The sequence below is a fragment of the Notolepis coatsorum genome (genome assembly GCF_963971535.1).
Source record: "Notolepis coatsorum genome assembly, chromosome: 16".
Classification (NCBI taxonomy): Eukaryota; Metazoa; Chordata; class Actinopteri; order Aulopiformes; family Paralepididae; genus Notolepis; species Notolepis coatsorum.
In genome coordinates, this window is record NC_140180.1 from 40,700,329 (window position 1) to 40,715,894 (window position 15,566).

Sequence of the window (15,566 nt, forward strand, 5' to 3'; positions counted from 1 at the left end):
TTACTGTATGAAGCACAATCTCAGGAGGGTCATACAGAACCAAGCATTTCACTATAATGTACATGTACCTTATATGTGACAAATAAAACAAAACTTGAACTTGTCTCCCTTTCAATAACTAAAAGAAATGTATACCCACATTGTATGACAAGTAAATCCAATAGGTTTTCTTTGTAGAACTATAAAGTGATGAAGTCCTCAATAAGAGCATTATGAGGATTTTCAGGACTCGTGACTCGACTTGGACTTGAGCACTGATGACTCAGACTTGGATTCAAGCATTGATTTCATTCGGACTCGGAAGATGCAGACTCGGACGTGTTAATTGATAAATACAGTTTTTTTTTAGGTCCTAATCATTTGGCATAAGATATTGATGGCTAATGCATTTGTTTGGCTATTGTGTCACAAAGTAAATAAACTCACTTTGAAATGGTGACCGCTGTGTCATTTATGTTTAATGTAGACCTTTTTTTATTTGTATGTCAGCTCTTTGACTGCCAGAGTGGAGTGGACTCAACCTTGATGACTTGGACTCGGACTAGGATAATAATGGCGACTCGACTCTGACTCGACTCAGGCTCTTCTTTGGTGACTCAGACTTGGACTCGAACACTGGGGACTCGAGACTCGACTCGGACTCGAGATTTAGTGACTCGACTACAACACTGTTTTAGGCAATATAATAACATTCACTGATTTGGACCGTATAACTGCAACTGAAATTTGCCTAAAGACTTCAGTTATCAACTATCAAGTTATTGAAGTAAGTCCCAATCTGTTTCTCATTCAGTTTCTTATTTCTGTTCTGATAACAGTGAGTACACTTTAACAAAGAGAAATTCCGGGACAGATGATCAAACATTTGAATCGGCAGGTTTCCGTACAATTCTGTAGATTTCCTGAATTTCCCCAAGGGGATCAATAAAGGAATATCCTATATTATCTTATCTTAAGACTATCTGCATGTTTTCACAAATATAATGATTAAACCACATATACTGTCTACATTATATACACACACACACCTACACACACACACACACACACACACACACAGAGTGGCACTACAGTTACAGTAGTCTACAGTTAGCGGCAGCACACATACCTGTTGGGGACGTGCTCTTTGAGGGGTCAGGTGGCGTTAGGGGTCGGGTCTTTGAGGGCTCTGGTGGGGTCCATGGTGGCGCGTCCACGTGAAACACACTCTGACTCAACTCCTGGGATGACCGCTTGGAGCGCAGACTGTGCACTGAATTCCTTTAGGAGGTCATAAAACAAAATGCACACGAACACACACGCACATGCACACACACACACCCTTGTGTATTTACATGAACTGTCATAACATGCATACTGAGCATAGGGCACATATTATAGATACACGCCCAATGCCAAAACATCCAACATTCAACATTTTTGGGATACCAAGGCAACTATTACGCAGATTGCCTGCCCACTTCCCTAGAAAGTAAGATGATACCATAATATACTGTTTATATAACACCGGTACAAACAGACAGTACAGAACAACATGACTTGTGATAAGCTGCATTGAGCCTAACAGATTTATGAGAGCATTTCTACAACAGAACAATCTGCTGAGTCCAATGACACCTCCCACAAGTCTCTATGACAAACGGTTCATGAGTTATGAAATGGGGTGTGGCTAATGTTTATGGGGTGTGGCTAACCTACACCAATTAACACTTTGGTCGCCAGGCTTATATTCTTAATATACCATCCTCCGCCAGCTCTATTTGTCTATGGAGAAGTTCCCCTTCTTTGCAGGGCTATAACTTTTTAAATTGTATTGCTAAATTGACATTACTATGGCCCATTCAACATCAAGTATCTATTGTTCAGGGTGTAGCAACGTTATACTTTTTCATTCACATATTCATACTAAAATACGGTCTAAAGTATGTTTTTATCGTTTTCTGCAGCTTTCTCCAGAACGTGATTTATAGCCCCAAATGCATTATATTGATGATCAAATACAGTTTGATAGGAATCTGCGCGAGATAAAAAATTTCAAATGGACGTGCTTCTAGAAGTTACTACTGATCATCTGATGTTGACCGGATGGGGGGGGGGTCGTTTATAATTCCGTGGCCAACGTTAGATGATTCATCTAGTGTGGGTGATATGATCATTAGAGCAGTTAGTATCGAACACGTTAAAAAATAATGCTGAATCTTACCGTAGCTTCCTCATAGCATTGGGCGATGAGCGTGGAACAGAAATATTCCTATTATGGGATGTAGAAATATGCGATCCATTTCCAGGTTGTATAATAGTATATACGTCCAAATCATGTTGTTTATCGAGTTATTGGTAACGGATTGCTATCCGTTGTGTCTAGCTCGAGTCCTGGGACTATTACCGAGTGATCGGACCGAATTAGAATGAGCACCAGCTTCCATTTCCTGTTTCCGCTCTGGGCGATCCGCCGATCGGCCACCAGATGGCGCTCTTGAACCGTTGGAGAGTTGAGAAGGGATCAACAGTAGATCTCAAGTCTCCGGGGGAGAAATATGATTTCGATCACAGATTTTTGAAATATTGATATCAAAGACGTGGTACGGCGTCTTTGGCAGAATGAGCATGGCGGGGAATGACGTGATACGGCGTTTTTGGCGACCATAGTGTTAAAAACGACTCTCTACTGAGTCGATCCAATGATGCCTCCCACAAGTCTGTGTAAGTGTGTTAGGGCTGCAACAACTAATCTATTATAAAAATTGTATTGTTGTTGAAGCCATGTGATGTATAGCAAAGCCTGTTAACACTTATTATTATTTAAGCCGTTCAGCCGTTATTTTGGACCTAGACCCTATTCACGGTCCATAGAGGCCATCATGTCACTGAACGGTCCAGTATTGATCTAGCTACAGTCTCCCTGCAGGCTCTCACTGGGCCACAGGGTGTATTCTTACAGGTCTCCTTTTTCTTTTTTTTTGTGATTGTGAAGCGACCTTGGGTTTCATGAAAGGCGCTATAGAAATTTGATCTATTATTATTATTATTATTATTATTATTATTATTATTATTATTATTATTATTATTATTATTATTATTATTATTATTGTAACTGAGGGGTACAATTCCCTGACTGTATTAATAGATATGATACTTACTACCACTACCTTTGTACTTAATATTCGGCCACCCAGTACTCGGCATAAATATATTATGATGAACACTGTCACGTAGATGAAACGGATCCAACACAAATGTACGAATTAGAAATAGGTCTTTATTTCTACACAGCGATGGTGTGTAGAGCAAGCACTTAATCAAATCAATCACATTTATGAATGGGAATTAGTATGCACTTTTATGGCAAGAGTATTCGTCGGTATATCAATAGAGAATGTCCAATCTCTGAAGGCGCAGGTGGTACATATACGACCTGGAATAGTTAAGGAATAACAGCAATGATACTTTAATGATTATAGACTGGATACACTAGGGGGGGGGTTAATCCGGTCGCTTGTAAGCCGACAGGAGTAGGAAGGGGGGGGGGTAGAGTCCGGCTGCCTCATCCGGCCAAGGGTATCCCAGGTGAACCCACTGTAGTGCCGTTCAATGCGCCGGCGATCCTTGGACCACAGATGAAAGCAGATGGACTCTCTGTGAGCCGGCTCTCTCCGGTCCACGGGGGAGAGACGTGAAGCGACCTCGTCTTGCAGAGCGTCTCCTCACCTTGCGTCCTCTCCAGGGGGGGGGGTTCCAACACACGGCAGTGTCGGGGGTCTTTATCCATGGAATAATCAACGTATACAAAGCATAATCCGTGCCTGGGAAGGCGGGCTGTCGTCGGTAGAATAATCCGGTATACAGGTCCACTCGCTCGTCGGCTCTGGGGCTCCTCGGGTGCAATCTCACATGGGGTCGATCATCCTGGATAAGCAGCCAGTTTTCTGCCCGAAACGATGGGGTGCTGACTACGGTAGTATTCTCACCGCACGAAGCACTATATATTAACAGACTATTATTAGCTTAATAGACTACGTCCAACTCGACGATATAGTGCCAAATATGACTATTCAAATATTAATATACACGATGTCTCAATACCGATGGTAGGCCGAACTTGGCCTTACTCCCACACGTGGCGTCGCGGGGAGGCTTTACGTCTGTCACTCTATTGGAGGGTAAGAAACTGGACTGAAAAGAAAGTCCTACTTTAGTAGCGCAGTATATATACGCACTATGAACAAATAGTCCCATTAGTGGTGCGGTAGCCAGATTCCTACGCGGAACTAGGACTTGTTCGTACATGTTGAGCGGTACGTTTGAACTGGGTCTGGGGGGTATGGCAGCCTGGCACCAAGGTCTCGACCAATAGTAGAATGGAGACTATTATGGGATGTTCAGTAGGCTAGAATGGATATTCAATGCATATTGTACAAGGAATATACAAGGGATATCAGGGAATATTAGAGAATATACAAATACAATTAAATATATATATATAATAAATATATATATTCGGTTTAATCTGGCCCTTCACAACAGCCACCCCCTGATTGGTCCCAGACCTAATCAGTTAAGCAGAGACAGATTAATCGCGTTGTCTATTTACACATAAGGGTTTGCTGTAGGGGTCAGTCAACTTCACAAAGTCATAGGGTTATAGGGTCATGGTCATCATCGATTGTGTCTGGGAGTCGGGGCAGTTCTATGAGCCTCGCCACGGGACGGGTATAAGTGCGACCCTGGACAAGCACTTCAGCTGCTCGGACCTTGCCGTCGGCACCGGTGATCACTTTGCTTACGCGGCCGGCCGGCCACATAGCTCTGGGCAGTGATTGATCAATAATCATGACGACTGTTCCTTCTGTCAAATTGTCTCTCTCCTTTACCCACTTCTGGCGGGTCTGTAGAGACGGTAGGTAGTGCAGTAGGAAACTGCTCCAAAACTTGTCGGCTAATACTTGGCTGTACCTCCACATTCGTCGGCCGTTCGCTTCTTCAGGCCGGTACATTGTCTGGGGTAATGCAGGATCTAGCCGCCCCATCAGGAGTGTGTTGGGGGTAACTGGGTCGATATCCGCCACATCACTGGGCCCCAAGTACTGCGTACAGGGCTGTCTTTATGGAGCGCACTTCTCGTTCCCAAGTGCCACCGAAGTGGGGTGCGTTTGGGGGGTTGAATTGGAAATCAACCTGTGCTGGAGCGAGGTGGGTCTTAAGTTCTGGGCCCATAGCTTGGAAGCTCTCTCTCAGCTCTCTTTCGCCGCCTTTGAAGTTTGTCCCATGATCGGACAATAGGGTAGACGGTCTTCCTTTCCGTGATGTGAATCTACGGAAGGCCATAAGGAATGAGTCTGTGCTCATGGTCGGGAGAAGCTCGATGTGTATCGCTCTGGTGGTCATGCATTTGAATACAATACCCCACCGCTTCTCGGTTCCTCTTCCTTTCTTTATGTGCAGCGGGCCAAAGCAGTCCATACCCGTTGAGTGGAATGGCTTGTCACCGATTCGGAGGCGACATGGAGGAAGGTCAGCCATCCTTGGTATGCTGGGCTGCGCGCGCCACTTGCGGCAGTCTAGACATGTTCGCTGGAAGCGTCGTACCGCCTCTCTTCCTTGTAGGATCCAGTAACGACGTCTGATTTCCGCGAAGACTCTTTCTGCTCCTGCGTGATGTACATCCTCATCGTATTTCTTTATAATCAGCTCTGTGACCTTGTGTCGGCTGTTCAATACGATCGGGTATTTAATGTCATCCGGTAGATTGGGGGCTCGGCGTAGGCGACCACCCACTCTGATGAGGGTATGAGCGTCGCTCTCGGGGGCCAGATGAATTAATCTGCTGTCGGATGGGACGGGCTTTCCTCCCTGTAGACAGGCCAATTCATCGGGGAACGAGTCTCTCTGGGCTCGCTGCAGTAGAAGCAATTCTGCTTCCTCGTAGTTAGCTGCTGACATTTCAGCGGGGGACTTACACTCCGGGTGGTACCGCAGGAATGTTCTTTGTTGTGCACTCTCTATGGACGTGCAATCGTCTATGTTAGGGTCGGTGGAGGCTACGGTGCTCAATCCACAGAACACAGACTTCTTATTTTCCACCTCCTCTGGACTTGCTTCCCTCGGGATAGGCATGGGCCACTGTCCTTCCGGGAGTCTTAGGAATGCGGGGCCGTCACTGTAAGCATTGCGACGGGTGAGGTCATCTAGGGGCATTCCCCGGGTGATGACGTCAGCTGGGTTCTGTTTTGTATCAACGTAGCGCCACTCTGTTTCTCCGGTTAACTCTTCGGTTAAGTCTTGAATCTCGGTGACTCTGACTCCCACGAAGACTTTGTACTTGCATGAGTCCGATTTGATCCAGGCGAGTACTGTCGTGGAATCTGACCACAGGATTGTTCTAGACACCGGTATGGTGAGCTCACGTTGGATGAGCGTGGCTAGGTGCGCTCCGGCTAGGGCTGCGCAGAGCTCTAGACGTGGGATAGATTGTTGCTTGCGTGGGGCTATTCTCGAGCGGGCGAGGACAAATGCTGTGTAGATCTCTCCCCCCTTTTCTTGGGCCCGCAAGTAGGCTACTGATCCGTATGCGACCTCTGAGGCGTCACTGAAGACGTGTAAGTCCATTTTACATGTCTCTGGCCTCACCGTGGGTGGGAAGTAGCTTCGGCGCATATTAACGCCTGGGAGTGAGTGGAGCTCCATCTCCCACTCTCTCCAGGTGGATGCAAGGTGTGCGGGAATGGGGTCGTCCCAGCCCTGGTCCTTGTCCCACAATGCTCGTACAATCATTTTTGCCCTGGTGGTGTACGGTAGAATACATCCTAGCGGGTCATATTGTCGGGCGAGTGTTGTGTACACACTCCGTCTGGTGGTCGGCGCCGCCGCCGGCCTTCCCTGCTCCGTAGTCAGGGGCTTGTGTCTGTAGTGAAGCGAATCTGTTTTGAATCGCCACACCAATCCCAGGGTCATCTCCTGGGCTTCTCCCGGGATTGTAGCCATCCAGGTCTCGCTGCTGGCTGCCTTGTCCTCGGAGGAGAGGCTGCGCAGTACTTGCGGATCGCTGCTGGCCCACTGCCTGAGATCAAAGCCGCCTTTGATCAATGAGGCGCGGAGTTTAATCAGGAGAGCCTCGGCTTCTTCCTGGGTTGAAAGGCTTTGTAGACAGTTGTCTACGTAGAAGCTGTTCTTTACGCTGTGTCGGACCTCTTCGTCCGCTGCTGGGTCCTCTGCTACATGTTTCTGTAGTGCAAATGTAGCACAGCAGGGGCTGCACGTCGTTCCGAAGGGGAGGACTTCCCATTGGTAGATGGCTGGGTGCTCATCTCCTGGCTTCTCTCTCCATAGGAACCGTAACAGGGGCTTGTCCTCCTCTACTAATCTCACCTGCAGGAACATTCCTTTAATGTCCCCGCTGATGGCCACCTTTTCCTGGCGGAAGCGGAGTAGAACGCCGAGTAGGGAGGGGCCGAGTGTGGGACCGGGCAGTAACTCTTTATTCAGATTTTGGGATCCGATCTGGTAGCTGCAGTTAAATACTATGCGGTCTTTACCGTTGTGATGGACCTTGTGGTGAGGCACGTACCACGATTCAGTGGTCTGGTCAGCCTCTTTAATGTCCATCTTTGTGACGTGTCCCGCTGTGATGAGCTTCTCAATCTCAGCGCGGTATACACTCTCTTGGGCGGGGTTCTTGGCTAAGCGCCGCTCCGTGTTCAGCAGGTACCGTTCTGTGGCGTCTGTCTTGGCGTGGAAAGTAGGCATTCCTTCTCGCCGCAGGAGTGGCGTGGCGTATCTCAACACGCCGTTGACCGGGACTCTCTTGGTCCCTGTCTCGAGGAGGTGAATGGCGTAAATGTCATCTTTAGAGCGAATGTCTTTCCTTCCGTTCTTAAAGGGCATTTGTTCCAAGGTCCATAGCCGCTCTACGTGTTGCAGGAGTGCGGTTTCTCCCTCTGTAACTCGGGAGTGGAGACATCTAGTGGCTGTACTTCGGTTGAGAGATTTTGCGAGCGGGCCTTGGAGAGTCCATCCCAAACGGGTCTCGACTGCTGCAGGACAGCCTCGGGGTCCGGTATGAACCCGGTCTATCGGGACAATGAGGTCTGCATGGTCGGAGCCTATCAACAGGGTCGGCATAGCATTGTCTATGAGCGGGATCGGTAACTTGCGCAGATGTGCATATTTCTCCATCAGCTTGGCGACGGGGTATGTGTACCGCGACAGTCCTATTTCTTGGCTGGTGAAAGCGTCTGTAATCTGGTACCGTCGCTCAGGCTGGCCGCTTGCTGCGATAGAGAATGAGACATTCTCGCCCTTTATCGTCTTCAAATCTCGTCTTATTGTCCGAATTGTCATTTGGGTTTCGCTTCCCCGCAGCCCTAGCTGGGCCGCAGCGGAGGCGAGCAGAAGGGTCTTCTCTGACCCGTCATCGAGGACGGCGTAAGTGTCCAGGACTTTATTCTGGTAGCTTAGTGTCACACGCACTACTTTTAGGAGTACTCGGGCTCCACTGCTGCTGGCGGGATCGATGTACATGACGCTCGCTTTGCTGCTGGATGGTGCGGGTGAAGGGCGCCGTCTGTTACTGTCGTGAAGTATGTCCAGATGGGCTCCATCGCACTTGGTGCACCTTTTCTTTAAGCGGCATTCGGCTGCCATGTGTGAGCGCGCACAGCGAAAACAGCGCTTGTTGGACTTTATCCATTGACTTGCTTCCTCCGCGTTCAGCTTGGGGAAGGAGTCACATTGCGCTAGCCAGTGTTCTTTCTCACAGTAGGGGCACACTATCTTCCACTTCTCCGTTCTGGAGGGGGTACTGTGGCTCCTGCTGCTCGGTACTGACTCCGATTGGTGCATCACAGTCACCGATCTTCTTCCATCATTTAGTCGTCTGGTTCCTTCTCTGGAGCCAGGGGTGCTCCGTCCGAATGTATCTAGCCGTAGGCTGCTGACTTCTCTCGCCAGGAAGTCTGCTAGATCGAGGAGGTTCGGTTCGGGGCCATTCGGGTCTCGGTGGTCTCTCTGCCGCCTAAAACGCTCCTGTCGAGCGGGCGGCAGCTTCTCCAAGATCCTTTCCACATTTGAGTTGGCGTAAAGTTCATGCCTCCCCTTCTCTCTCTGCGCTCCCAACATCCCTACCAGGGACTGCACTCTGATGGACAGGTCGTCCAGTGCTCGATTGTCTATTGCTGGGGGTAAGCGGTCGATGTGTCGGATCTCCTGGATCACGTAATCCCATATGCGCCCATACCTCTGGTCCAATGCTACCAGCGCTGCTGTGTATGGGGTGGTGGAAGTCGCGTAGGCGAGCGCTATATTATGTGCGCGGGGTACCTTTAAGTGCTTCAGTAGGATGGCGTATTTGTGGCGTTCATCCAATACATCCACCAACATGGTCTCCAGACACATGCGGAGTTCTGTATACTGGGCCCGGTTCTCTTGGGTGAAGTCGGGTACCATAGGCGTGCCAATGTATGACGCTGACTGTGGATACATCGGCGAGCGTTGGGGGAGAGGCCTCCTAGGCGAGTCTCCTCCCGCTCCTTGGTATGGGCTGGTACCGGCAGTGTACCATGGCCCGCTTGTCCAGGTGCTGTTCCTCGGTGCGGGTCGTGCGTCGTGCTCACCCGTGTATAGAGTCGGGGGTCTGTAGCGCAGCTCCGCGGGAGTATAGCCTGGGCTGTACCGGACCTCCTGGTCCGGTAGAGTACTGTGCTGTCGTCGGGCGTGGTTCTCCTCCTCTTCCTCTTCGTCTTCAGTTAGGTCATCCAGTGCTTGTAGTCTCTGGTTTAGCCTCTCCACAGGATATGCTGCTCCTTCCCGGTTGCTAGGTCTCGCTTGGACCGGTGGGGGGAGGTGGTCTGTGGGGGGTATAGACCTCGTCTGTTGGTCAAGTTCAGGGTTGTTTACTCGGCTAGGGGATGCCGCCCTGGAGGTGTGTCTAGACGAGTTCCTGGAGCCTCTGGCGGAGGGAGAGGGTGTTGTCCGTCTGATCAGCTGTTCTATTAGTTGCGCTTGCTGTCTGTCGCGCTCTGCGTCCCGTAGAGCACCAGCAGCTGCTCGCTGGCTGTCTGCTCGGTCTCGGGCCACATTCTCTTCCCTCTGAATGCGTCTTATTTCTAGACGTATATGCTCTTCTTCGCTCCGCTGCTGGATCTGCAGTCGGTCGCGTTCAGCAGCGGCGTTCAGGCTGATGAGGAAGGCCTGCTGTAGGGTCCTCTCTGCCTCGCTGGGAGAAGGCGGTTGTATAGGGGAGCCTTCCCTCGGGGTACTCCTTGCGGAGCCTTGGAGCTCTATCTCCACGGTGCTCTCCCCGTCTTCTTCCGTGCCGAGTTCTCTCTCGGTAGCGTTGTATTCCTCCCGGGACTCATCGGGGACTACTTCTTCAGTACTGGCGGGGTGTGAAGTCATGTCTGGTTCCCACTGGTCCCCACCGTGAACTTGGTCAGTTACATTAGAACCCGTAGGGGCCTCTATGGTCGGGGTAGTCTGGGCGTTGGGGTTAGACATACTTTTACTTTCTAGTTTTACCGCGTTTACTGTTAGTAGAAGACTAGGTTGTTGACTGACAGCGTAAGCCTCTAAGTACTGAGGGAGCCGTCGTTCGCGCTGCGGGCGTTGGTTAGGAGGATCGTTTCGTGGAGTGTTCATCATAGGCCATTTCAATATTAATAACACTATATTAATATTACACTGATTACCCTCCGGCTCGAAGGACCAATTGTAACTGAGGGGTACAATTCCCTGACTGTATTAATAGATATGATACTTACTACCACTACCTTTGTACTTAATATTCGGCCACCCAGTACTCGGCATAAATATATTATGATGAACACTGTCACGTAGATGAAACGGATCCAACACAAATGTACGAATTAGAAATAGGTCTTTATTTCTACACAGCGATGGTGTGTAGAGCAAGCACTTAATCAAATCAATCACATTTATGAATGGGAATTAGTATGCACTTTTATGGCAAGAGTATTCGTCGGTATATCAATAGAGAATGTCCAATCTCTGAAGGCGCAGGTGGTACATATACGACCTGGAATAGTTAAGGAATAACAGCAATGATACTTTAATGATTATAGACTGGATACACTAGGGGGGGGGTTAATCCGGTCGCTTGTAAGCCGACAGGAGTAGGAAGGGGGGGGGGGTAGAGTCCGGCTGCCTCATCCGGCCAAGGGTATCCCAGGTGAACCCACTGTAGTGCCGTTCAATGCGCCGGCGATCCTTGGACCACAGATGAAAGCAGATGGACTCTCTGTGAGCCGGCTCTCTCCGGTCCACGGGGGAGAGACGTGAAGCGACCTCGTCTTGCAGAGCGTCTCCTCACCTTGCGTCCTCTCCAGGGGGGGGGGGTTCCAACACACGGCAGTGTCGGGGGTCTTTATCCATGGAATAATCAACGTATACAAAGCATAATCCGTGCCTGGGAAGGCGGGCTGTCGTCGGTAGAATAATCCGGTATACAGGTCCACTCGCTCGTCGGCTCTGGGGCTCCTCGGGTGCAATCTCACATGGGGTCGATCATCCTGGATAAGCAGCCAGTTTTCTGCCCGAAACGATGGGGTGCTGACTACGGTAGTATTCTCACCGCACGAAGCACTATATATTAACAGACTATTATTAGCTTAATAGACTACGTCCAACTCGACGATATAGTGCCAAATATGACTATTCAAATATTAATATACACGATGTCTCAATACCGATGGTAGGCCGAACTTGGCCTTACTCCCACACGTGGCGTCGCGGGGAGGCTTTACGTCTGTCACTCTATTGGAGGGTAAGAAACTGGACTGAAAAGAAAGTCCTACTTTAGTAGCGCAGTATATATACGCACTATGAACAAATAGTCCCATTAGTGGTGCGGTAGCCAGATTCCTACGCGGAACTAGGACTTGTTCGTACATGTTGAGCGGTACGTTTGAACTGGGTCTGGGGGGTATGGCAGCCTGGCACCAAGGTCTCGACCAATAGTAGAATGGAGACTATTATGGGATGTTCAGTAGGCTAGAATGGATATTCAATGCATATTGTACAAGGAATATACAAGGGATATCAGGGAATATTAGAGAATATACAAATACAATTAAATATATATATATAATAAATATATATATTCGGTTTAATCTGGCCCTTCACAACAATTATTATTATTATTATTATTAGTATGCTCTCCTGTGAAATGTACAACCTGTTAAAGTGTACTAGGTGCTTGGTCGCAGCTAACAAAAAACAAACATCCAATCCACAAAAGTGCATTATTTTGATTTGGCTCAATCATGTTGGCAAGCACAGGACTCGAGGCTTGAAACCAAGTCGAAGGTCCAGCAAAAGTCCTCACTAGCCTAAATGACATCTGTAACAAAACAATGGTGCCTTTTGACCCAGATCACATGGCGAGTCCCACTCTAGCTGGGATCGCTGTTAATGATGTGTGGAGTTAGCTAAGGAGGGGGGGGGGGGGGTTACGGAGTTGAAGAACTCTGTTAAACTCACTCTACAGAAATATTGCCTTTTCACCACATAGTTAGCGCTGCTGCCTTTCATGCTGGCAAGCACAAGGCTTGCCAAACTGCAGGTTTCAGCTAGTCCTTGCTAGCTTGAAGCACACTACATGTAACAGTTAGCATCATATAAACATGATTCTCCACTTACTGGATCTCGATGAACGGGTGCTTGATGGACATGTTACTCAGGGGGGTGCGCAGAGGCGGGGCAGGCAGAGTGGCGGCCTCCTCGCCCACCAGCCCCGGCGGGGTCTTCACAGTGGGCAGGAAGTCATCTGCGTAACAGGAAGCAGAATCACAAGTGGGTCACACACCCCGACAGGCTGGGTTACACAAAGGACAGGAGTTCTGTATGGCAAACATGAGGTCAAAGCTTCCTGTGGAATACAATGAGACTGACATCACACTGTGGATCACAAGAGTAGCCATGCTGCTAATGCTGGTCATCTCACTCTGGTGTAAATACTCGTTTTGAGCTCAGTGAGGTCTGCGATTGCCCTTCAAACCAAAAATAATGACATAAGAAAATAGGTGTTACTATTTGATACAACTGTTAAAGTTGTCATCTACTCCCTATAACACTAGAGCTGCTCACCATAGATGTTCCCCATGTTACAACTTCCTTTGGCCAACCGTTCTTCCAATTTGCTGCTCCCAGCAGTTGGAACGAAACCCAAAATACTTTGAAAATGGACAAACGGATCCCCTACTTTTAAGGACTCTTATCACAGAGTTGTTTACACACACACACCTGCAACTGTCACCGAGCCTTTGTTTTAACTGACATGTAAATTGTCTGTTCTGCTTCATGTCTTATACCTTGTAATAAAAATGTTGGTTGTTTGTTTTAATTATTCCCTTACCTCTGATGTATGTATCGTCTGTGTGACTGTCTCCAATAGTCATATCTGGATTCTAAATCGTTTGTATTTTTTTTTTATATAAAATGTATTTATTTATTTATATATTTATTTGTCCCCTTTTTCCTGATACCTTTCGAGAGGTCCTTTTGTTCTCTCACCGGGCCGCCACTGTAAATAAGAATTTGTTCTTAATTGACATGCTGATTAAATAAAAGGTTCAATCATTTTTATAAAAATACAATTTTAACTATTCAGTCCTACAACAGTTCAATTCAATTCTGATTGAAGTTCTTTAGGAAAAGATTTGATGAACCATAAATCTGAATTCTTATATATATATATATATATATATATATATATATATATATATATATATATATATATGTAACGGTAGTCATATTGTCAGCTTAAACTTCGATGCCAGAGGGAGTTTCGAACCCGTGGTCTCCCACACCGCGGGCAACAGCACAGATCACTATACCAAGAAGTGAACTCACTGCTTTGTAACGAGTCTGTGTCTTTTGAGGGTGAGAGTGAGTTTAACCCATAGCACCGCTACTCGCCCCAGTCACTTCATCGGAAGTCCATCGTGACCCCGCTTCGCGGTACCATCCGTGGACCGTTACATTTTTACCTCTGTTCAATTAGTTGTGTTTGATTTTCTTACCTTTTAAAAGTGTAATAACAGGTAGGCCTGCACAACTATATGTATATGTATTAAGGGACTGATCCAGTCAGCAAAAACAGTATGCAAATAAACCAAGTTATTAGTTCACTTCACAGCATTATGTTTATAATCAAAATATTTTTTACAATTTCATAAATACACATTCAGTTACAGATTGGTCTATTAAAAAATAAAAAAAATACCAATCTGGAATGCCACAAAAACACTGGCCCTTTATCAAATGAAACTAAATTGAGTACCAACCGTAGGGAAACTTTTAAGGAACATTGCACACTGTTCTTCCTAATCTTTGTGTGACGTTTGGGACAGGTCACAACAAGAGCAGAATACCTCACAAACCAGTTGGTGGGAGAGGCTCTGTTGACAGGAGGAGGAAAACATTGGGTGAGGCCCCGTGCAACAACGCTGCCATTTCTGTTAAATAATAACCTGAAGCGGTTTAGATTAAGTCTGTGTATATAATCCTAACCAAAGTGGATGTGGGTTAATTCACAGTGTGAAGTTTAAGATTGTCTGTCTGTATGATATATGTGCATGCTGTGAGGTAAGTGCTGTTATCTTTAGCCCTCTCTCCCCCTCTCTGTTCCTTGTTTAACCACCTGCAGTATAGTGTCAGACAACACTTCCTGTCTGGTTAGGACACACATACATGAGGCCGTCGTACTTCCTGCAGCTGTCAATGGAGGCTAAACAGTGGTGGGGGGTGGGGGGGTTACAGGGGGTCAGCAGGATCAGAACTTTGGCACCTGTGACCATCATCCATTCCACGCCAAGCGGAACTGATCAATCAGGCACACCTCAATGTAAGATCAACAGTTGCTCTGCCTGACCTTCATAAGGCCTACATATACACATAGCCACCATGTTTCCATTATTTGCTCTTCAGCTCAGGGTGAGTGTGAACTTCCAATTGTGTTCATAATTCAAAGTCACTACATTCAGGTACAGTACACATGTCCATCTGTTAGGGCGATTAGGTTTGAGGTCGGTCAATCACATGCAGTCAACATGAGAGAAGGGGAAGAATATCAGAGTGGATCAACTGGAAAAATCACGTAAATCCTCTATAAATACACCGTATTTTGAAGGAATAACTCAAACTATTGCTTTCAAAAATAAAATAGCCTTTTTCACAATCTGGGGTGCACCGTGCTGTATCTGTATCTGCCAACTTTCAGATGAGTGGTTACAAGGGAAACCCATCAATCAGGGGAGCAGCGAGTTCTCTCTCTGTGATGTTGCCAAACCAAGCGATAGCGGGAGATTGCTGTGATCTGCAACGGTGCAGAGAACATCAAAGAGCATCTGATCTGCATCACATCCTGTCCTCAGCCCCTCCTCAGCTATCTCACCTCCCTAGATGCTCGAAGGGGGGGGGGGGTATTACTCAACAACAAATGACCAACTATTCAGAGATCAGTGTGAGATATTGTGGCTTATGTAGCCCTGTGTGAAACAGCGTTCCACCGCCTCAACTCAAAATGCACGTCATAGTCTCTCATTTGACTAATA

At 47.5% G+C, this 15,566-nt stretch overlaps 1 protein-coding gene across 2 annotated transcripts in view; it reads right to left on the reverse strand.

Moving 5' to 3' along the window:
* Positions 1-15,566, reverse strand: part of tbc1d2 (TBC1 domain family, member 2) — a 66,806-nt gene that overhangs the window by 34,312 nt on the left and 16,928 nt on the right. For both annotated transcript variants that reach the window (XM_084332419.1, XM_084332418.1), the window contains exons 4-5: positions 12,652-12,778; positions 1,109-1,260 (exon numbers count right to left, since the gene is read on the reverse strand). In XM_084332419.1, the coding sequence (XP_084188545.1) occupies positions 1,109-1,260; positions 12,652-12,778 (279 nt within the window). The remainder of the gene's footprint in view (positions 1-1,108; positions 1,261-12,651; positions 12,779-15,566) is intronic.